At 41.9% G+C, this 22,481-nt stretch overlaps 1 protein-coding gene across 4 annotated transcripts in view; it reads left to right on the forward strand.

Annotated features, from left to right (window-relative positions):
• Positions 1-22,481, forward strand: part of ANOS1 (anosmin 1) — a 515,987-nt gene that overhangs the window by 437,162 nt on the left and 56,344 nt on the right. For all 4 annotated transcript variants that reach the window (XM_033107670.1, XM_033107678.1, XM_033107686.1 and 1 more), the window contains one exon: positions 15,231-15,293. In XM_033107670.1, coding sequence (XP_032963561.1) covers positions 15,231-15,293 — 63 coding nt within the window. The remainder of the gene's footprint in view (positions 1-15,230; positions 15,294-22,481) is intronic.

Below are 22,481 nucleotides of genomic sequence, written 5' to 3' on the forward strand. Positions count from 1 at the left end.
ACAGGTGTCTGTTATAATAGAGCAGTGGCATCAGATACAGCTGCATGACATCTCACATAGGGAGTTTGACCATTTCATAAAGCGGACCTCTCTCCGTGCTATCTTCGTGGGGTAAGGAAAGGATGGGTCCTACACACAGCGCTGGGTATTTGGAGAAACAGACGCGTGATCATTTTGTCTCCGATAAAGGGAACATAAATTTCCTCCACAGCAGAGTCATTTTCGTTCTTCTGTTTCTTTCTTTCTACAGTTTGACGGCTTGCCTGCTATGCTTCTAGAAACACATTCAGCATCTAAGGATCGCTAAGATCTCAGCTTCCATTCGCCCGACAGCGAATATTGACTCTTGAGTAGCCTGTGTCTTATAAATCACGTGTGTCTCTCATTTCACCACACAGCGGAAACCTTTGGGGTGGATGGATGTGGCTGAAATTTACAGCTTTATGTTCAGGCTTCACGAGATTGTATCCGACAGAAACAGAATGTCCTTCCGTCCCACTTGCTCCTGTTTGTCAGCCTCCTCATTTTTCTGTTTTCTGCTGAGATATCCTTTCACCCACAGGGGTTTGCCTAACTCCGTGCCGGGCTTTGTTTGTCACCATCAGTACATCTCTTCACTCTTCCTCTCTGGCGTTGCTCCCCCGCCTTCTAATGGCTTGATTAGTTTTGTTCTTCATTACACTTTGAAGTCGAAGCAGGAAGCTGTCTTATGCTATCTTATGAGTCCATGTACCCCCAGTGTTTCTGAGCATGCTGGACGCATAGATAGGGCTCAGTAAACATGAATCCAGGGAAGGTAGGGTGGGCGCAAGGTAATGTAGTAAAGGGAGAGCATCCCTTGGCTTGACTTTTGTTTACTCCGAAGTATAGGGAAGGTAGGGGTGCAGATGAACACTGGTGACTCAATAGATGACGAGACAAGCTGTGATGGTGTAGAAGTTCCATCTGAATGCACATCTCTCCTCTTACTTGCTTGTGTCACACAGCATCAGTGAAGAAAAAGAAACCACGCTAGGTACATAAAGTGGAGGAATTTAATACTGGGGCATAGGTGCTGTAAACATGAGTGGAAGTCTTGCATGAATGGGCGCTATGCTAAACCTCCAGAAATGACTCCAGCGTCATATAGAGCTGACCATCTTGCTGGCTCTGAGGTGCCTCTGGAACAGCTGTCTCAGAATTAAGAATGTTCCCTGATGAAGCCTTTCCTGACACCCCGGAAGCTGAGGGGTGGAGACTGGAGGACTGCACCAGAACACCTCCCCACGTCCACAGTGGTTCTGAACAGCACAAATCATGAACATGAGATTGGCAAGAAAATATTTCCTTCTTTATGTCTGCCTTGAAATGCAGCATAAATGCACTAATTGGGACTGCCTCACTGAATTCAGAACCTTAGCGGCAAGGTCCTCTGGGAAATGTTTTTTATTTCCTCTTCCACTAGAAAGAGGGTGTAATGGCTGTTAATACTCACTGTTGTGCTTTAACACTCTTCCGTGTGTCCTCTCCAGTATGGTCGTCCCTAGCCGCGTACGGCATTACAAATGTAAATGAATTAAAATAAAGTAAGATTGAATTATTTAGTTTTTGAGTCCCACTGGCGACATGTGGTGCTCCCTCAACAGCCTCCAATGGCCGATGGCTGCCATATTGGTCAGAGCCTGTAAAGTGCATTTCCACTCTGTGTTGTATTGGGCAGTACTGCTCCAAATGATCCAGATGCTTCTTTTTTTGGTTCAGCAGATCAACTCATGAATGAGTGCATAAAGCTGTCCAGAGAGCAAGCACAGAGTTCATCAAACAGTGTTGAATTAGCTGAACTGTGAAATGCAAAACGACCAGACGCCACTTCTTTGGGTCATTACTGAGGCGCTGCAGATTAAGGGAGGCAGACTAGCCCAAGAAATCATGTCTTCACTGCCCGTGGTGTAGAGGAGGATATTCTAGACCCTGTACAAAGTCTCCTGGAAGGGTAGGGTCATTCAACAAACCTTTATTCGGATCCCAACGTACTCAGTTTGCACTGGTTGCTGGTTTTCATTGGGTTCACTAGTAGCTGTACGTGTTAGTTTATTATAATGAAAATCCACTGGACACAAGAACCTCCATATCACTCTTTTCAGGCTAAAAAGAGAACAGAGTTAAATATCCATGTGAAATGGTGCAAGTTCTGCGTCTGGGTTAAAGGCCGAAGTGGTTCTATATCAATAGGGTTTGCCATCCATAACTAATACGTATCCTCCAGCACACTGTTTCCTTTTCAGCTTCTGGAAAGTTATGAATATTATGCTTACTCATTAATTTTGAGCCGACCCACCACATAATGCCACGTTGAATGGGTCCGTTCAGGGATGCACTGATGTCTTAGGGTGCCTTCATGTGAACAAAGCTAGGGTGTTTTGATCTGGCCAGGGAGACAGGAAATATGCAAGTCCTGAGTTTGGGCTCCCCCTTCCTTTCAAGAGCCTACCATGCCTTCCCCGAGCGTGGTCCCACAACCAAACCACACAGAGAGATATTAAGCTGTCAGTGTTGCAAGCCGCTTCTATCTGACAAGGATTAATGCTGACACTCGTGCTGATTTGTCTAACTGTAAGGACTTGTTTCGTTTTTAGGATCTCTTAGAACCTACTGTAATCACGCCATCTCAGACAAACAGATTGAATTTCTCAGAAATAATAAGCCGACAGCGTATGTCTACGCTTGTCGTTGTTACAGATTGCTGATATAAACAATCTTATTAAGCCACAAACACACAGTATAAATAAGACAGGCTCAAAACCAGCTCTGTGAGATTTCCCACAGGGGCAACTAGCAAAACGCAGTCCCTCCCGTGATGTGTGTCATAGTTGATAAGGCCAATAGCAGAGCGGGGGAAGAGAACGCCAGGCCACCCAGCTTGCGAATACGATTGACATGGTTCTCTGACACCACCTATTACATGATTTCTTAGGAATTGTGCGCTGCTAGAGAATGTGCAGAAAAAATATACCCGTAGATAAGGATCAGTGCGAGACTTGCATAAGCGTTTCAACATAGCATGAAGTGAGGGGAATCCTAATCTCCATTCAGCTTGTAGCGTGTGAAGGAGTTCTTTAACCTGGGGCCTCAGCCGTGTCAGAAGCATGCTGTGCCAATTACACTCCCGGTGTTCCCTGGGGAGGTGGGGCCTGGCTGGTTAAGCCTGTGGAATGCATTCACCAGGGTTCCAGTGGAGCTCTGCAAAATCTGATCTAATGAAACCTTGAGATTGTAGGTGCACGAGACGGTTCCCCTTAATTCAGCCTCTAAAATGTGACTAATGGTCAGACAGGTTTCTTTGGTTACCTAAGGGTTAATATTGGAGGAAGACGAGTGGTTGATTTGAATCTGTCAAAGGACACAGGTGCCTATAATCAAATATAATTTAAAGTGTGTGTGTGTGTGTGTGTGTGTGTGTGTGTGTTATACTTTCTGGATTTGAAATGAGTCATAGAGATAATATTTTCGGCAAGAGTAGTTTTTTTTTTTAGCTCTCTGATTAAAGATACATTTTTTATTCACCCAGAGGGAAGGCTGTCTTGCCATACACGTCCTTGGATTGGGTTATCTGCTTCTGCACAACTAACCTTTGCCACTGAGGGATACTTCTTAACAGTCTTTAGGTAAATATCCATGTTGGAATGTCGGTTTCTTCATATGAGGAAATGGTACCCACCACTTTTTCACTTCTCTGCCCTGGCCAAGCACCCTCAGGTTTCCCTCAGTGGATTTGTAATAAAGATGGATGGATTTTGCTGATTTTAGCGTTTCTGTAGGAATTTAGGCAGCATGGGCAGATACTACTGGAAGCTAATAATTATTCAGGACGTGTCACTGAGTGGTTTGCAACTGCTAAATAAGTAGGTTAGACTCATTTCCTAGTTTCGTTGTGGGGAACATTTTGCTTTGATGTTGTAAGAAGGGTTTATTTGGTACAAGGCTGGGGGGAGGGACATTTTCAGAGGCAAATTGGACCACAGGGCTGGGTGAACTCGTTTCCTGTGTTTTATAATAAGAAACTAGGACAGAGCGTCAGGGTGATTGGGGTCATTACACAACCGTGGTGGAATTAACCAAGGGCGGGGAGTCGACCTCCAGGATGAGTGGGGCTGTGCTGATCCATGGGGCTGTGGTTCAACCACCTGCTTAGAGAAGCTACTGACTCCAGCTTTGCAGAGCCTGGAGGATTCTCGTTAGGGACTTCTGTGGGAACACATGCCAGCCACCCAGCATGAGTGTCCAGAGCTGCTTCCTTTGCCTCTAACCCTCCCTTCCTTCCTGGAAGCCCACTGATGGCCAGTGTATCATTTTGTAAAGACTCTTTTGAGCACAGATACATGTCCACAATAGTCTTTTAATAATGCCTGCTGAAGAAAAGCTGTGATTTTTGAGGTTTTAAGTGATTTTAAGATTACTTTATATATTTTTTAATTTCGTTTCAAACACTTGGAAAAGTTATGAGAAGAAGGCAAAGAACTTCCATATACCTTTCGTTTAAATCAGGGTACGACAGACTGCCAAAGACAAGTATGCATGTTAGGGTTTCTTGGCTAAAAAGACTCCATCGTAATAATTATTCACCTCAACTCTTGTAGCACAAAAGCAGCCCCAGACAATACATAAATGAAGGGGCGTGGCTGTGTCCCAGTAAATGTTATTTACTAAAATAGGTGGTGTATCAGATTGGGTCCCTGGTTTCTACTTGCTGACCCTAATCTACGTTTACCAATTGTTAACTTTTTGTGTGTGGCCATATTTGCTTTATCAATTCTCTCTCTCTCTCTCTCTCGATTATATACACTTATATATATATACTTATGTATGTACTCTATAACTATAATAACAATTAAAAATAACATATCAATACATTAAATATGTTAATATTAAAATAATATAACTAGAACAATTATAAGTATATATTTTATATGCTTATATACAATTGTTATTATATACTTGTTATATATTATAGTCGTTTTATTTCCCACCATTAAAAAATAAGTTGCCAACATCAGGACTCTTGACCCGAAATGTTTCAGCATGCCTCCCTTACCGTGGACTTAATCCAATCCGGGCATTATAACATTGATGTGGCACTATTATCTCCTCCGTAGCCTACATTTAAACTTCATTCATTGTGCCGATACTGTCCTTTATAGCTTTGCTTTGTCTGTCTCAGGATCTGGTCCATCATGCTTTGTGTTTGATGGTGACACATCAATTGTCTGAAACCATTTCTCAGCCTGTGTTTACATTTCCCATCACTGATCGTCTCTAGACTGGGGGCTTATTGCTTTGTAGAAAGCACCTCATTCTGAATTGGTTCACTGTTGCCTCATGGTTCAATTCAGGTTCTGCCTTCGGGACAGGACCCCTGCGTGGGTAACACTGTGTTTTCAGTGTGTCAGGCACACCAGGGGCACATGAGGTGGGTTTTCCCTTCCCTGGGGATGTTACCTTTATCTCTCAGGTGTTGTTTGCCAGGTTTCTCCACTGCACGGCGATCACTTTCTAATAGTGTTACGTTTTGAGAAGTAACCGTGCGAACATTGTTTGAAATTTTAGTACTATGCTAAAATGCCATAGCAGATCGGGGTACGAACAGAGCATGCTTGGTCTACCGTAAGACGATTCCGTGACGTATTTTTTCAAGAGACTGACGGATGTACGTAACAGTATAGTTTAAATGATAAAGAATTACAATAAGAGTATGGTTTTCTGATAACAAGTCTTTTGATTCATTCCCCCCCCCCATTTTAATCGGTTTTTGTTTGTTTCTAAACACTTGCACTGAAACTGAAAGGGATCTAACTGTCAGATTTTTCTTTCGTGTGAAAAATAGTTGGGATGGAACGAGGCCTCAATTTCTTGATGAGCCTCCTGGCGGGAAAGTCATTCTCCTTCAAATATTTCAGAGAGAGTTGGTTTGTGAATGGGGACATCTGAGGCTCAGCATTGTCGGGCCGGGTTGGCATGTGGTTCTGGCTGATGACTCCTCAAACTGTACTTCTGCGGGCTGTCTGCCAAGAGATTTCCTTATGTTGGCAAGACACAGAGCACTTTTTGACACACAGGATTGTAACAATTTCTATACCAATTTAGAGCTGGAGAGAGTCCATGGATATTTCTGAAGGCAGTTGGGGGAACACATATTTTAGGAGACATAGTGGAGAGAAAAACCACTTTCATCTGAAAAACAGATCAACAGTTTCCCAGAGAAGCTTGCTGCCGTTAATTCACAAAACAGAAGTGGCCTTTGGAAATTTCTCTTGATAGCAGGATTATAAGCTATGAAAAGATATACCTGTATGAAGTGAGAAGTTGAATTTTTGTTTTTTTTGTGGAACCCAATGCTTATTCTTTATATCTAGGCAACAATCCAGACACACATTATCTATAAACTGTTCTTTAATTTTTTTATTTTTCAGCAGATAATATTTTTGTGGAAGCATACCATATGCCCTACAAAAAACATACCATCTCAGATTTTTCCTTCTGATCCCACCTTCCGGCCACACAAACAAGATTAACGCCACCCCACGCAACCATAGCTTTGCGATTTGGGCAAAAACTTCAGCAATTATGAAACAATTATTGGAATGTGCTGGAGAGACTGGAATTAAAATAAATTCTATTTTCCTTTTCAATTAAAAGAAAAAAGGGTAGCTATCAGGGAAATACCAAATAAGTAAAAATACATTCTCCTTATTGGTCCGCTATTAGGTTGGTGCAAAAGTAATTGCAATTTAAAAGGTTAAAAATAATTGCAAAACTGCAATTACTTTTGCACCAACCTAATACAAATGGAAGGGAACCGATTCACTGAGCACCTACTATGTGTAGTTGTCGTTAAAGATGTCGTTAAAAAAATTATTTCAAAAGAATCCTCTTGTGCAAATATTATTCCATTCTTTTATGTATGAGAAACCTAAGGTTCGGGGAGGTTCAAATAAAAATTAAATGGAGAAAAAGTATCTAGCAAGTGGAATGTGAGGGATTCTCCTGTAGGTCAGTCTGACTCTAAGGACCCAGGCTCCTTCTCTTGCCCTCACACCTGACTGGAAGCATCCGTTTCTGTATCCCTCCCCTGAATTTTCTATCCACTCAAGACCTTTCAAGGTCAGTCATCAGCTCAGTTGCACAATATGCTTTCTCATCATATTGGAAAACGGGACGACACGTGCTACTCATGATCATCGTCATGCATCTCCAAATTCCCACACCCTCTGAGCTGAACTGTGACGTTGAATGGTCTGTGTCCAGTCATCGATGGAGTCATGGACCGAAATCCTGCTACCCAACCACTGCTTCTAAGAAAATGTTTTAGTCCCCACATCTGGGAGATGTCAGGTTGGGTGCAATGCTGTCAAAGATTCCTTGCCTCTCTAAAAATTCTGTGTTTCCATGTTGTGACTTTCCTTTGTGCCTGCCAACACGTTCCAATGTCCTCATCTTCACAACTGCTCCTGTTTCAGTCTTCTGGTGCACAAACACAAAAACGGGAAAAAACAGATCAAACCCTGAGAAAACAGATCAAAAACAGATCAAATCCCAAGAGTTCTGATGAAACTCTTGGGATCTCCTCCATCTTGCCATCTCACCTCCCCAAATTCTTGATGCACCAATCATCATATTTTCTACACTGCCTTTTTCACATGTTTCTGGACTTTTGCTTACAAATGAACGTGGCTTTTTGACCTTTCTAGACTGTCAAAAACTTGAAGGCAGGCTGTGTGTGTGTGTGTGTGCGTGTGTGTGTGTGTGTTTCATAGATGCAGCAAACCCATTACTTAAATGGTGCTGTGGTAATAGAATTCAGCAAATGTTTATGAAAGGAAGGAATATGTAGAGACAAAGAGAAGAGACACCTGTAAATGCTCGTGACGAGCTTTAACCTTTCTCTAGAAGTCCATCTCCACAGTCCCAGCAGCTTGGTGGGCATCCACCAGATACCTCAAGCTCACATGTTAGTCTTCCCATGTTTGTTTCTCCTGCAACCTCCATGGTTCTGATACCATTGGTCTCTCTCCAGTCTAGTTAGGAATTTTGGTATGTTTTCCCATTCTCACTTCTCCCTCATTCCCATCTTTCGAAGCAAACCAGTAACTATGTCCAGGAGCTTATACCTCCCCATCTCTTTTCATAGCTTTCTTTTCCTTATTCCTTTCATCAAATGTCCTCTGCCATCCAGATGGCGTATCAACACTAGAAATGTGGCAGGAAGATTTGGAAGACATGGTAGAAACTTTTCTTCTGGTTTTGTTTGCTACAATATCTCAACTGTCCAATCCCACTCCTATTCAAACACTCAAGTTCTCTTAAACACAAACTGGGGCAAGCAACTCTGTTCTACGAGTGTCAGTGGCCCCTGCTTGAATTCCAGCGGTCCTCTTTCTCACCTTGTATTTTATTGTGTCTTCTCCCGTTTAGCTACCAAACACCATATTCCCCACTCCCACCATATATATGCAATATCAACCCCAAAATCTACTTATAAGTGATCAAGTCCTATCCATCCTTCTAAGCTAATTCATGAATTGTCAATTCTATGAAATCTTCTCCAATTATGCCATGTGGAAAGACATATCATTTGTTTATTTGCTTATGGGACATTATTCTTCTACCACTTACTTTGTGCATCATTGCCTTAGACTTATTTATTTACATGCTTTCCCCCGTGGAGATTATATACTACCTCAGGGCACAACAAATCTTTGCCACATTTCCCCCCACCTTGGTGACTAGGTAAATATTTTGCACACCGGAAATACTAATCTGTCTTTATGGATTTAGCAGATGTTAATGGGAACAGGTCCAAGTGTATGGAATGCTGGTTGCTTTGTTTTAGTGTGGTTTCTGTTCACCTAACATAATGTAATTTGGGGTTCTATTTCCTTGATTTTTGGACATGCGTGCAAATTTCAATTTTGTATGAACCTTTTTTGCTTCAGAATTTGTGATTACTGTTCAGGTAGGATAATTTCCTTTGCTGACATTATAAATTATGAAAGCAGTTCAATGTAAGGGATGGAATTTCGACCAGGTGGTAGTTCACCAAAGCAGTATCAACAATTTCCCTCTTTGTCAGTACTTTGGCTTGGAAGAGTTGTATCCCTTTGGTGTGTGATACGAAATACTCGGTCTTATTGGTTGTGATTATGTAAATACCTTGGAATTTGTAGCACCTAGCTCATTCTGGAACTGAATCCTCCTTGGGATCATAATTATTTAGTAATCCCATGGATTTGCAAAGTACTTTTCAGTTTGCAAATCTCTTCCACACACATTATCTCATTCAGCCCTTGTAGGCACGTGGCGTCCACAGGGCAGTGCTCGGTAATGGAAACCATATTCCTGGGATTATGCCAAAGCATAGGTCCAAACTCCAAATCCCGCATTCTCAACCATAGTTGCCTGCTTTGTTTCCTCAACCTCTCTAAACAGCAGCTGTCTCTCTCTGAAATGTAAGAATCATAGTGGCTAAGTTTACACACCCCCATAGATTTGGTAGGAGGGTCCATGAACAAATCATTTAAAAAGTGCTCCCTCCCTGTGTCTGTCAATGTTCTGGCACTCTTTCCCATTCAGCAATGTTTTTACAAGTCAGTGTAGACGATTGTACTCTCCTCTTTGAATTAGCAAACCAAGGCTAAATCGTGGGTGTGATTTCCCCCAGTTGTAGCTGAGACACATGGCAGAGTTAGGGCTCAAACCAAGGCTTTCCATTGCTCCGTCTGTGCTGGCTGCTCTCTCATGATACACACGGATTGTTTCTTAGAATCTGTGGTCTCATTGGCATGCCCAATCCCGTGTGCCTTGTGAAGGATTATAAAATGGTTAGCAGACATATTCCCTCTGTCAGAGGAGTTTACAGTCAATCAGAGAGAGTGGGACTTCAGTTCAACTCATGGATTCCACAAACCAGTCACAAGTACAGCATGAGAACTCGCGGGGGAAACTGAAAATGCTTGCATGGTCGCAGAGACTGGGAATCAATGTATGCTGTGTGGATAACGGTGGTCAAATATAGATAGTTTGATAATATTGTAATGACTATGTAGGGTGCTAGGTGGGTACTAGACTAATCGGGGGGATCATATCGTAAATTATATAAATGTCTCTCCTCTATGCTGTACACCTGAAACTAATATAAAATAATATTGAATATCAACTGCAGTTGAAAAATAAAATAAAATCAAGAAATGAACTATCAAGGCATGAAAAACATGGAGAAACCATAAATGCATATTGCTAAGTGAAAGAAGCCAGTCTGAAAAGGCTATAGACGACATGGATCCAACTCGATGCCACTCTGGGAAAGGCAAAAACGATGGAGACAGTGACAGATCAGCATTTGTCAGGGGTGGGAATAGGGGATGTGGTGAGGGAGGGCAGGATGAAGAGGGGAGCACAGAGGGTGTTTAGGGCAGTGGAACTACTCTGTGTGACACCGTGATGGTGGGTGGGTACCTCTCATCGTACATTTGTCATAACCCATAGAGCGTACAACACCCAGAACCCTAGTGCAAACAATGGACTTTGGGTGATAACGAGATGTCAGTATGGGTTCATTGACTGTAAAACATGTACCACCCTGGCAGGTGTCGACAGTGGAGGGAGCTGTGCACGTGTGTTGACGGGATGTAGATGGAAACTGTACTTTCTGCTCAATTTCGATAGGAACCTGAAGCCACTCTAAAAAATAAGTCTATTAAGAAGAGGAAGGTAAAAACAAAAATAGATGGTTTGCAGCAGCTGTTGATCTGGGTGGAGCAGGCCAGAATAGCTTCCGTTTAAGGAAGAAATCTAGACACAGAATAGAAGAAACCAGCTTCAAGGAAACAATTGATATGAAGCTGAGGAAGTTGGTTGTGCAGAATTTGCTGGTTGACCAGATGTTCTGAATGTAAACCCATATACTTTGGGCATAATTTGATAATTATTGATTAATTTTATCCAGGGAACTCACATTATCAAAACCATGTCTTAGAAGGATAAATGTGACCAAAGTAAAGAGGGTGCCCTCAAAAAATGTGTTGACATTTTAAGAAAAGAAAGAATTGCATTAAAATTACGCTGATGGGAACCACTTTGAGCACCTCTTGTCATTGCAGAAGTCAGACGGGACTTGTATTCATCTTTTGTTATCGGTATATATTGGGTATTACAACTTTAATACAGTTTTTTCTTAAAAAGTGTGTACCTTTTTGTGGCGCCCTCTGTATGTAGAATTGTATTATGATTACAGGTCACAGTTTGAGTAGCGTTTACTTATCTGTCCTGGGGACGTTGTTTCTTAAGGTCAACTCTGTTATTATGACTAATTAGCTGCATTTTGTTCAAAACTTCTCAGTCTCAGCACTATTGAGATGTGGAGCCAGATAATGATTTCTAACACGTGGGTTGCTGCTATCCTCTGCCTTGTAGGATGTTTAAGCGACATCCATGACTTCTACCTACACGAAGCCAGTGGTTCTCAGTTGTGACAAGTAAAAGCATCTCCAGATATTGCCAAATGTCCCCTGGGGGCACAACACCGCTCCCATTGGGAACCACTTAACTTAGAGCAATTAAAATAATTTATCTAGTATCTTATGCTGTGAATAAATCACAATAAATAGAGACCTGCACAGTGTTGTGCAATATACTGGAAGGTTGGAAAGGCTTACGTAAGATCTGTATCACTGGCTTCTCTGTGAAGTTTACATGTGCCAACCCTAGTGCTGGTTATAAAGCCATTTAAATTGATCGACACATTTACTCAACAAGTGTTTATTGAGCTGCTACACAAATGTTGCAAGAAGTGTCACGAAGTCTGGTGCTCCCGTATCTTACATTCTAGTGGAATAGTGTATGAACATGTTTTATTATGCATTTCAAAATGTAAATTTGATGTAGAATTATCATCCAAGCACGTGATAGTGCAAATGTATCTTTCTAGATTAAGTTAAAAAAAATAATTGGTATCTGTGTTTCAAATGACGAACTATGCGATTAGCTCTCTCAAGCTTTTTTTTTTAATTTTAATTTCTCTGAAATTTGAAGTTTTTCTTCATTGGACTTGAAGCCATAGCCTAGGTTGAAACAATTTCAAACAGTTGATTATCCTAAAACCCGAAAGCCTATAAAACACTTGACTTTGGTTACTGTCGTTTTTGTGTGTTGTAGGTTGAGACGATACATGATGAGGGCAGTAACAGTTGCCATATATAATAAATTCTAAAGCGATTGTCTTCCATATTATTTCTCTCATGTTCCCTTCTCTCTTGGAAAACAGATTCGGGGAGGTCCTCCTCTTCCAAAACTTTTTATTATAACTGTTAATTACTTGGAGAAACAGAAGGCATTTTCTCCTCATTTGACGTACGAGAGAAATGGCTGTCATTTTTTTTTTTCCCTCTTTGGCTTTTGTTGAAATCATGTCACCTGGCCAACGGTGCTGTACTGCAGTTGAACTTTGGCAAATTTATCCTGCAAAGATTTACTCAGACATCTGCATTTGGCTATTCTTGTCAGGTAGTTTTCCCAGAGGATTGTGGAAAGAAAATGTTGGCTGTGTTTACTAACATTTTGAGATGTAGCATTAGACATTGCCGATTAGTAAGTATTGGAAACGAGGCGAGCATGCAGTTACTGGAGAGCTTTAAGTGAACTGCATATACCAATGCCAGATTTGGCAGACAGAGATTCTGGATTAACAAGAAGACAAAGGAGTCATGTACTGCTTCCATTAGCATTTCAGAAATGTGCCCGGTTTTGTAAAGATAAAAGGTACGTGACTGTTCCACAAGCTAGCATTGTGGAGATCTCCAAGGACTGAGACTTTTGAACGCATGGGTGTCTATACATGTGAACCTGCAACCACGTACGTGTGTAGTAGCATGTTTTCATAATTTATATTTTTGGCAATGACAGAAAGCAAGAATTCCATAATTACTTTAAGATCGTGTTAGCCACATGGCAGCAAATGGTTTTTATATGGAATAAATGCTTGGTGGATGGATGTTTCCCGAATGGATGACAAAGACTTAACTTGTGAGTAGCTGAACCTGCACCCGTGAAACAACCCCAGGTCTTGTGCAGTGGTCTTGCTGTGTTGTAAGTCACTTCCCCATCTGAACAAAATCCCAATGTATTTATTCACTTCAAATGGCCTTGAGGAGGAATTAGATCAGCCATACTTGTGAAACGAGCACTCAGCTTTATTGGCTGTGAGCCCATGTCTTAAAATAAATAAGGGGAGCTCTGAGGATCAGGCAAAAGCAACTCTGAGGAACTCATAAAATATGTAAGGTAGACAAGTTTGTAAACTACTTCGTTGCTATTGGGAAAACGGCCTTTTCTCAGCATTGTGATATTGGTGAAAAGTAGTCCTTTTGTTTTGCCACATGCTTGAAAGAACTGAACATTTGTGAACTTGGGACAAGTTCATTCATATAGGTCTTGGAAACGTACAAGTAACGAGCTCATATTTTTAAATTCAAATAACTAAAAATGAATTGTTCCTACTGAATTTTTAGAATAAAAAAATATGAAGTAGTCTCATGAGGAAAAGAAGAGTTCCTAATGAAATTTACATGCAGCAAGAAACAGACACTACAGGCTCTGTTTTCATCAAATTCTTTTAGTTTTTTTTCCCCAGCTTTATTGGGATATAATTGACATACAAAATTGTGTACGTTTCAGGTGTGCAGTGGGCTGGTTTGATACACACATATGTTGCGAAATGTTTATGGTGATGAGGCAGTTCTTTGTAAAGTTTAGTAATAATCAGAATTTCCAGGAGAACACGGTAAAAGAGATACCTTGGTCTCAATCTCAGAGATTCTGACTCTAGGTCTGGGAACAGGCCATGCATTGGCATTTGTCAGAAACCCCTAAGTGATGTTTCCATTATGGGTCATTTGTCACGCCTCAGTTAGCGCGATGACAGATGGACAAGTGGTTTGTTTTCAAATATATACTTTTAATTGGAAAAAATGGTGATGGATGTTTGAAAATGAAGTTTCACTGTAGGTTCTTCCAATTTATCTTTAAACCTTTATTTTAAAGCAGGGCGGTTATTGGGAAGTAGACTGAAAATATCGTATCTGTATATATCCTGAATTCTACATTATACGGGTCTGAAATGTAACCCAGAATCTTGACTCTAATTGAAAAATGTATCCACAACGAAATAAAAACTATATAGATAAGAGAATCATGAGCTTATGCGTGCTGGGGGTATACCAATATTTACATAACTGATGTTTAACTACCCATGGCTATTAATTTTTACTAAAATTTGCATTAAAATATAATTTTGAGAATGAAATCTCAGTTTCTAAGAATGTAACATTTTCATTTCAACGATGAGACCTGGCTGCTCTCTTTTGTTTAATACTACATATTTTAATTAGTTCTATTTATATAATATTATCTATCTAGTATATTTTATGTGCTATAATTATGTATTATATATAGTACTATATATAGGAATACACTATATGCTATACATGTACCTGTATGTACTTTGTGTATTCAAGAATATTATTGTTTATTGTTACAATAGTTATTGAACGATAGAGGCTAGCTATTATCTTTGGTTAATTGCAATATATATGTTAATAAATTATATATTCAAACTTTATTCTCTATTCCAAAACGTTCATATCAGAATCTCATGTTCAGGTATATTTGTATATATTTTAATGGAGTGAACTGGGTGAATGTTACTTGTGCTGTATTCACTGAGCTAAAGACATAAGTTAACATAAGCAGTGTGTGTGTGTTATTTTGAATGCAATGCAGCTTCACTCAATCACTTGCAGAATAATATATAAAACATAGCTCTGCGTTGCCCATGGAAAAACGAGTTCGTATTAGAGTTCATGAGAAAAAAAAAATCTGTAACAACCACCTTTAAAAAGTATCTCTCCCTGACTAACAAATATTTCTTCTCCACATTGTTCTGCCTGGTGGCGAACGTCACCACGTGTCCCACATGTCACCTCCACTGTGTGCAACCTTTCTTTTTCCGTGATGTTTCTGTGTGCCTCCCCTGCCATCCGGGATGCGTCTGCTTACATTTACATTATATGCAGCTAACACGAGCCGCTGATCTCTGAGCGAGCAAATGTAGGTGTTGGAAAGCACAGCCCACAAGTGTGTTCTTTCACCTTGGCTTTGTTTCTTCCCTGTGCTGATTTATTTTTGTTGTTCATCTCTCCCAGTGCCTGGAGCCCTGCAAGGAGTCCTGGGACCTGCGGAAGGAGCAGTGCCAGAGATTCTGTGAGGTGAGGTAGCCGTCCACCGGCCCCGAGTTCATGGCTGAGATGGGACAGTTCTGCAAGGGGTCATTAGCAGAAAGGACACAGGTGTTCTTCTGCAGCTTGGAGAGTTCATTTACTCTGTGTGTGTGTGTGTGTGTGTGTGTGTGTGTGTGTGTGTGTGTGATACACATCAAAAAGAAAAAAATTCTCCAGCCTCCTTAAGACCTAGCCAACCGCTGCTTCCGTTATTGGTAAATCAAACAAAAAAATTTTGTTACCTACGCTTGGAAGACCAGAAGTGTTCTAAAGGTACAAACAGTTGCCATCCCGCACTCCCACCTTCCTTCATGGCTGTTCTGTGGGTAATTCTCTGCGAGCTAGTGACCTTTTCATGCCATTGGGGAGAAGCCACCCATTTTATTAGCAGCAGGCTTTCTCACACATTTTCATCTCATTGGCTCCCCATTTCCTGGGCAGAAGGTTTGCCCACTTAAGTCTCTGGGGACATCTTACGTTCACTGTGCTTTCAGTAAGATAATTAATAGTGTCCTTGTCCTGGACAGCCACTGTCAAAAAGCACCCGTCATGCCAAAGAGGAGAGAGAGAGTTTGCTGCACTGTCTCCTCAGGGCTAACTAGGGACCTGGGGGTTTGCCCACTCCAGGTAGAAAGACCTGGTCTGAAACCCACCTCTGACACCTTTCCCTGTGTCCACGTGCTACCACAGCCGGACTTCCCTTGGACAGTTACAAGGGGTCACCATGTTACGGGTTATTCTAGAAAGTGTTCAGTAGAGTGTTAGACAGGTGGAAGGAAGTATTTCTCCATGACCGACATGATCTTCTAACGTCCGTTTTAGTTTGCTCTGCAAGTGCCCACTCGGCATTGCATGGCTGGCTGGCGCCTTGGTGATTTGCAGACTCTTTCCTGGGGATTTTTGCAGCCAGGAGCGCTTGAGGCCCGAAGGAAGTCCTCGGACGCGTGTTGTAATTGTGAACATCAGAATGCCTTGAGTAATCCGTAGGACTGGCAGGTACTCAGAGTTATTTAGCCAGTTTCTCTGCTGCTGACACTCCACGCTGAGCAAACGATGTAGTGCTAAACCACATGGCAGAAAACCTCATATATCGTTTTTGTATCCAGACCTTTTCTAGCTATTGGGGAGGACACAGAGTAGCATAACTCATGCCTTTTATTCCCGCTCCAGAGAGCTGACATATCACCTACCAGTTTTTCCAAAACAGTTTGGCTCCTTCGGGGATCCAGCAAACTTGCTTACCTGGCATTAAATTGAGCGTATCTTTATAGCAGTTATCTACTGCTGCGTAACAAATGACCCCCAACTTCAGTGGCTTCAAAGAACACACATTTGTTCTCTTATGGTTTCTACGGGTCAGGGGTTCTCTGCTGTAGGGTCCCTCAAAGCTTTCATCCTGGTGTTGGTTGGGCTGTGTTCTCGTCTGGGGTGCACAGTGGGGGTGAATCTGCTTCTAAGCGGGTTCCCATTATTCGCAGAATTCATTTCCGTGAAACTGTAGGATGGTGCTTCCGTTTTCTGGCTGGCTCTTGTCAGGAGTCCACTCTCAGCTCTGAGAAGTTGCCTGCAGCTCCTGGCCCCGTTTGTGGGCTACTTACACATGGGTATTTACTTCTCGAAGGCCAGCAGGAGAATCTTGACCTCCTGTCCGCTGAGACCGAGTCTTATTATGTTAATATAATATTAACACAATCTCAGGATTGGCGTGACTTCAATTTGGCAAATTCTATTGGTTAGAAGCGGGTTGCCCCACCCCCTGACACACACACACACACACACACACACACACACACACACACACACGAAGGTGATTAGACCAGGAAGTGACTCGGCGGACCTCACTCTAGGGTGTGTGTACTATAGAAAGCAAATGAAAAGAAGGGATTCAGGCCCCTTGAGAAATCAGACAGTGCAGAGGCATCAGAAATAAAAGACAAAAACTGCTGAATGGATGCAAAGACAGGGGAGGGAGGCCATCCCCATATCTTCCATGGCCTATAACGTGAGCTACTTCTTTTATTTTGCCTTCTGTCCACAAACCGCACATCTATACAAACTAAAATATACTGTTGTAGAGTCTTGAGGAAGAAGAGGTGCCAGGCTGTTTTCTTTATAAACACATTATTACTTACTATCCGTGACTGTGGGTTGATATTGCTATGTCTGATCCCTGAGAAGGAAGATATCCCTGAAGGTCATTTGAAACCTGTCGCCGTGGAAATTCCAAATGGGATGGTGTGCTTCTGTAATTGCCGTTTGCTCTGAAATCACTGTGAGGTGTTCCGCACCCAATCAGTTTATTAAAGTGGGATGCGTGTGTCAAAATTGTGATCTGGTCTGGCAGGAAAGGTTAATTGAAACTCGGAAGGTGGACAAAACAGGCCAGTTAATGTGATGAGTTTTGTGGAGATGCATCGGCCCAGTGGTCACATAACTCAACTCCCGATGTTCAGTTTAGTTGCTTTGATTGTTCTCACGTCTCTGTGTGTTCTTTGTTTCTGTCCTATTTTGCAGTACCTATCTGATTATTATGTTGAAATAGACCAAATCCTGGGGGAAAAATGGGTCTCTTTCAGGATTTTTAAGGCTGGTCATTCACTGAGACAGACCTCATTGAATCAGTTATCACATTATTTATTAAGAGTGCATGCAAGGTCCATATGGTAATGAAGTCTCCTCCCAGAGGGACTCTGCACTTTCTTCTACAATGGGAACGAGACGCTTAGATACATTTGGCCCAGTGTGTTAAGAGCTGACTTGTTGTGACATCACACGGTCCATAAAACTGAAAAGATTTACTATCTGGTCCTTTACGGAAAACAGTTTCCAACGCCTGTTCTAAGAGAAAGAACAACAGTCTTGATATTATAAAAACCACGTAGAGTGTTATTTCTTAATCTGTATTGCCAGCACCTATTTCTAAACATAAAGTGTAGTTCTTCGTAATTTTAGTCACGAAATGAATTTTCCCACATGGAAGCGATTTTTCTTTTTGCTAGATGACACTCAGCTCATCTTTATTTCTGATGTGTCTGATTTCATGACACCCAACCCTCGTAGGAGCTTATTGGGATGTCAGCTTTGGCAGTATGAAATGTGCGTCAGGGGTCAAGCAAAGCTGAGACCTCATCTGCTTCAGGGATTAATTAATGAGAGAAGTATCCATTGTTGAACTTGTTAATTGTATCAGCCTGGATTCTGGTAGGGCCATTCCTTGTCAGTGTGGAATAAGGAGGTTTTCAAACTACTATGGGTAGGATTGTTGACTTATTTCTTTGTGGTTTTTGCCATTCAAAATGTTTCCCAAGCTTATTACATTTGATTTGCATAACAATTGTTAGAAGAATTTAGGTCTGAATTTCATCAGGTGAACTTCTGAACAATAGAACTGACACCCTAGGAGAAAGTGGTTTTAATCACACAAGATTCTATGATGAATTGGTAGAAAAAAATCAGATCTAAACCAGGATTCATAGATACAATCGCCTGTGTTCTTTAGAAAAGCCAATTAGTGGACCATCCTGTGTCCAATTCAGTTAAGGTTCGATATGAAAGACGGACTCAACTTTTACTAAAGATAGTTCCTATTTTTCTCAAAATAAAACCACGTTATAGTGTGGCTCACGGGTACTCCCTTTAGGGAAGGGGTTGATGTTTCGGGGGCACTGGAATGGCATTTGGGGTAGTATGCTTGGTGGGTTAGAAACACAGGCTCTTTCATCTATTTGTACCATCTGAGCAGTTGTGCCAATGAGAGACATGGGTGGCTTAGTCTGGGGTGTAAGTGGTGGAGCGGGGGCTCAGAAACGGTCACCACACATAATAGCTTAAAGGTAGAGCTAACAGAGGTGATTACAGATGGGACATGAGGGATCAGAGGAAAAGGAGAATCAATGATTTGCCAGGGTTTCTGTCATGAACAGCTAGAGGAAGGCAATTAGGATGACATTTAGATGATATTGAAACGTGGAATAAGTGACAGGCACACATTTTTGGGGGGCCCCCGGAGAGGAGGGGCTGGGGGAAGAAAGACGAGACCGGAAGTTGGGTGTTGAGCTTCCTATGTTTGAAACGTAAATTACACAGCTACATGGGCTGTGTTGTAGGCACGTAAATATGAGTTGTTCTGGAGTTGAGGGCAGACATCCAGGCTGGAAACACGGATGTCATCAGACATAGATGGCATATAAAGTCGTGAAGCTGGCTGAGGTGATAGAAACAGAAGGGCTACATGGGTTATGCCCTGAGTCACACCAGCATAAGAAGGTTGGGGAGATTCGGGAGGGGGTCCCCTAAAGGAGGGGGGTAGAGTTCTAAAAGCCAAATGACAAAGCTTTTCGGGGAGGAAGGGGTGATCAGTTACCTCTACAAGAATCTGGAGTTCTGAAAATTGATCATTGGATTCTGCGATGTAGAGGTCACTTGACAAAGCCATGTCCCTGGGTGGCTGAAGAGAAAGCCTGATTCGCATGTGTTGCAGCGGGCGGAGGGCGGGACCACAGGGAACGTTGCAGCGACCATTGCTGTGAAAGGAAGGAGGTTGTGGGCAGAGGGGGAAGCAGAGTGCTCAGACATCTAAGTATGAATCATGCCATAGAATAAGCAGATGGGAATTACCCAGAAGAAAGGGGGTGTTTGATGTTGAAAGAGACAGGGGAGGATTGCAGTTCGTAACCTTAAGGGAGCCATGACATGTGTTGCACAAACGAGAGGAAGATTTAAAGTGGGCACAAGGACCCTCCCTCTGTGTCCCAGGAAAGAGAATATACAAGAACACACAGGCCCAGATCCAGGTGGGTGTGCAGGCTGCACTGGTGAAGTGTCCTTCTGCATGCTTCGCTTTTCTTGGTAAAATAGGGTGATTAGCTCTGAGTGGAAGTGATAGAAGGTGATAGAAACGGTGGTGACCAGCGCATCGTATGTTTTCCAAAAGTGTTCGTTTTCATGCCTATAAATACTATTTTTGAGTTTTACAAATGACAAACGTTTCCCTTCGACATGTTCACAACACGTAAAAGTGCTACTTACATCTGTGGATTATGACCCTTAGGCAATGTGGAGTGGACAGTGCAGATTTTGTCCAAGTTTTGTTTTCAACTTGGGGTGTAGTGGGAGGAATGCAATCAAAACCTTTCAAGGAAAAAAAAAAAACCTTTCAAGGAATTCTTATGAGTTTTTATAATTGGTATGAGATTTCTTTTACCAGTCATCTTATAGAGGAAGTGATCCTCATTATATCAAATTGTATAGTTGTAGAGAATCTAGTCCCCGAGAATATCAAGAATATGAAATGACTGTTTAGCATTGTTCGGTAATTTATTGACTAATAGGCTTCTTTTTTTTCCAACAATGAGGCTCAATCTTCATGGAATTTTTATATGACGCTGGGGAGTATAGAATTATATGAGACTCAATTGGAGGACAGTTGATACGTTTTGAAAATTTATAAGAGGCTGAGATTGGACGTTATTCTGAATGATTCAAGACCCATCTTGTCTGGAAAGAGAGACTAGACGCATAACACAGAGTCAGAGGAATATCATGGAAATTGCAAAAACTATCCAAACTGGTAAAAAAGGCCTATGAAGCACTTAACCAATGTCCAAAGGTAACAAATATTAGATCAGTCTTAAGCTATTTTTATTATGAAGGTAGGGGCAAGGTCTGCACTTTGAATTCTGATAGGTTAGTAAGATATGGACTTAAAAGGTCCCCCTGAATTTGTAGTTAGGAGGTGACAGCAAACCAGTGTCACGGGGTTTCTGTGGAGGGGTAGGACTGACTCCACACAATGAGAGGGAGGAAGTGTAGACGAAACACACACAGCTCTTTCTGCGAGTTTGAGTCTCTTCTCTAAGCTTACCTGTGAAGGAAAGAGCAGTGAGTAGGGGTTGTGTTCAGGGGTTTTCATTCTGAGGACGTGATTTTTGTGAGCTTTGGCCTTGGGAAGACTTGAATCCATTTACATGCTGAGGGGAAAAGAACACGGTCAGGAGTGCGAGGTTGGAGGTACGTTGGGTAGAAAAACGCAGATTTCTAGGGATGACTCAGTTTCAAAGCGAGCTGGAGAGGCTCAGTCTTTTGCAGAGGCCAGCTGCAGTTCCCAGGACAACCGGAAGCGGGGCTACTCAGGCTTGAGTGCACAGATCACCCAGAAATCCGGCTAAGACAGACGCACGCTTGGATCAGTAGCCGTGAGCACAGAGTGCATTTGCGACAGGGGACGTTGAGCTGCCAGACCCACTAGCCTCTCCGGGGCCAGATGTGGGGTCCCTCTTTGATGGTGGAGCACTCACTTGGAGTTGTCTACTAAGTGTATGACGTCTTTGTGATTTCTTCTCTGATGTTCTACAGAGAGAAAATATGCGATTAGCCGATCACAATTGAAAATACACCAAGGGACATGTGTTTTGAAAGTGAGTTTTGCTCCCAGTGGAGTCTGACAATTGATACCCCTCATACAAGGTGACACATTGCCCTTCAAAATGAACAGACAAACAGGCCAAGGAAGTGTAAGCTGAGATAAACCTAAGTAAAGATGATTCTAATTTAACAAACGGGACATGTAGTCACAGGAAAGTGACTTCCCTAATATGCACGCTTCTGGTTTTCTCCCGCTTTTATATTATTCATGGCTAAGGTCTACAATTTGCCTGGGAACCAAATTAATTGTAATCACAGCTGATAAATTAGAATGTAGAATTGAATTTCCAAGCAAATTATAATTGCATTTCCAAGCATAAATTAGAAGCCTTTCAACTGAGAAGGCTTTTTCCTCTTTCATGCATACCTAGCATTTAGATGTCTTTTTTGAAAGAGATAACTGAGCAGTTTTGTTTGTGTGGTATAATGCAGTTATGTTTTATGGGAACTATACATGCATATTTAAAAAATTAATATAGCAAACTACACAGGAGAGTAAAAGCAAACGGTTACGCCAAATTCTGCCATCCAGAGTAGCTGGACATACGACTGCTCTCATAGCAAATCTAACACTTACCTCCTGGGAAATTCCACTAAAAAGCGTGGGCCCTGGCTGGCGTCTGAAAATTCCGATTTCGAGAGGGTTCCACCATTCTGTAACTGAGAATAGGGTCTCACGGTTCCTAAGCTGTGAGAACAAACAGTATGTTTTATGAAGAACCGTGTTTTCCTCCTGGGAGTCTGGTATTTTGG

The sequence above is a fragment of the Rhinolophus ferrumequinum genome, chromosome X (assembly GCF_004115265.2).
Source record: "Rhinolophus ferrumequinum isolate MPI-CBG mRhiFer1 chromosome X, mRhiFer1_v1.p, whole genome shotgun sequence".
NCBI classification, from domain to species: Eukaryota; Metazoa; Chordata; class Mammalia; order Chiroptera; family Rhinolophidae; genus Rhinolophus; species Rhinolophus ferrumequinum.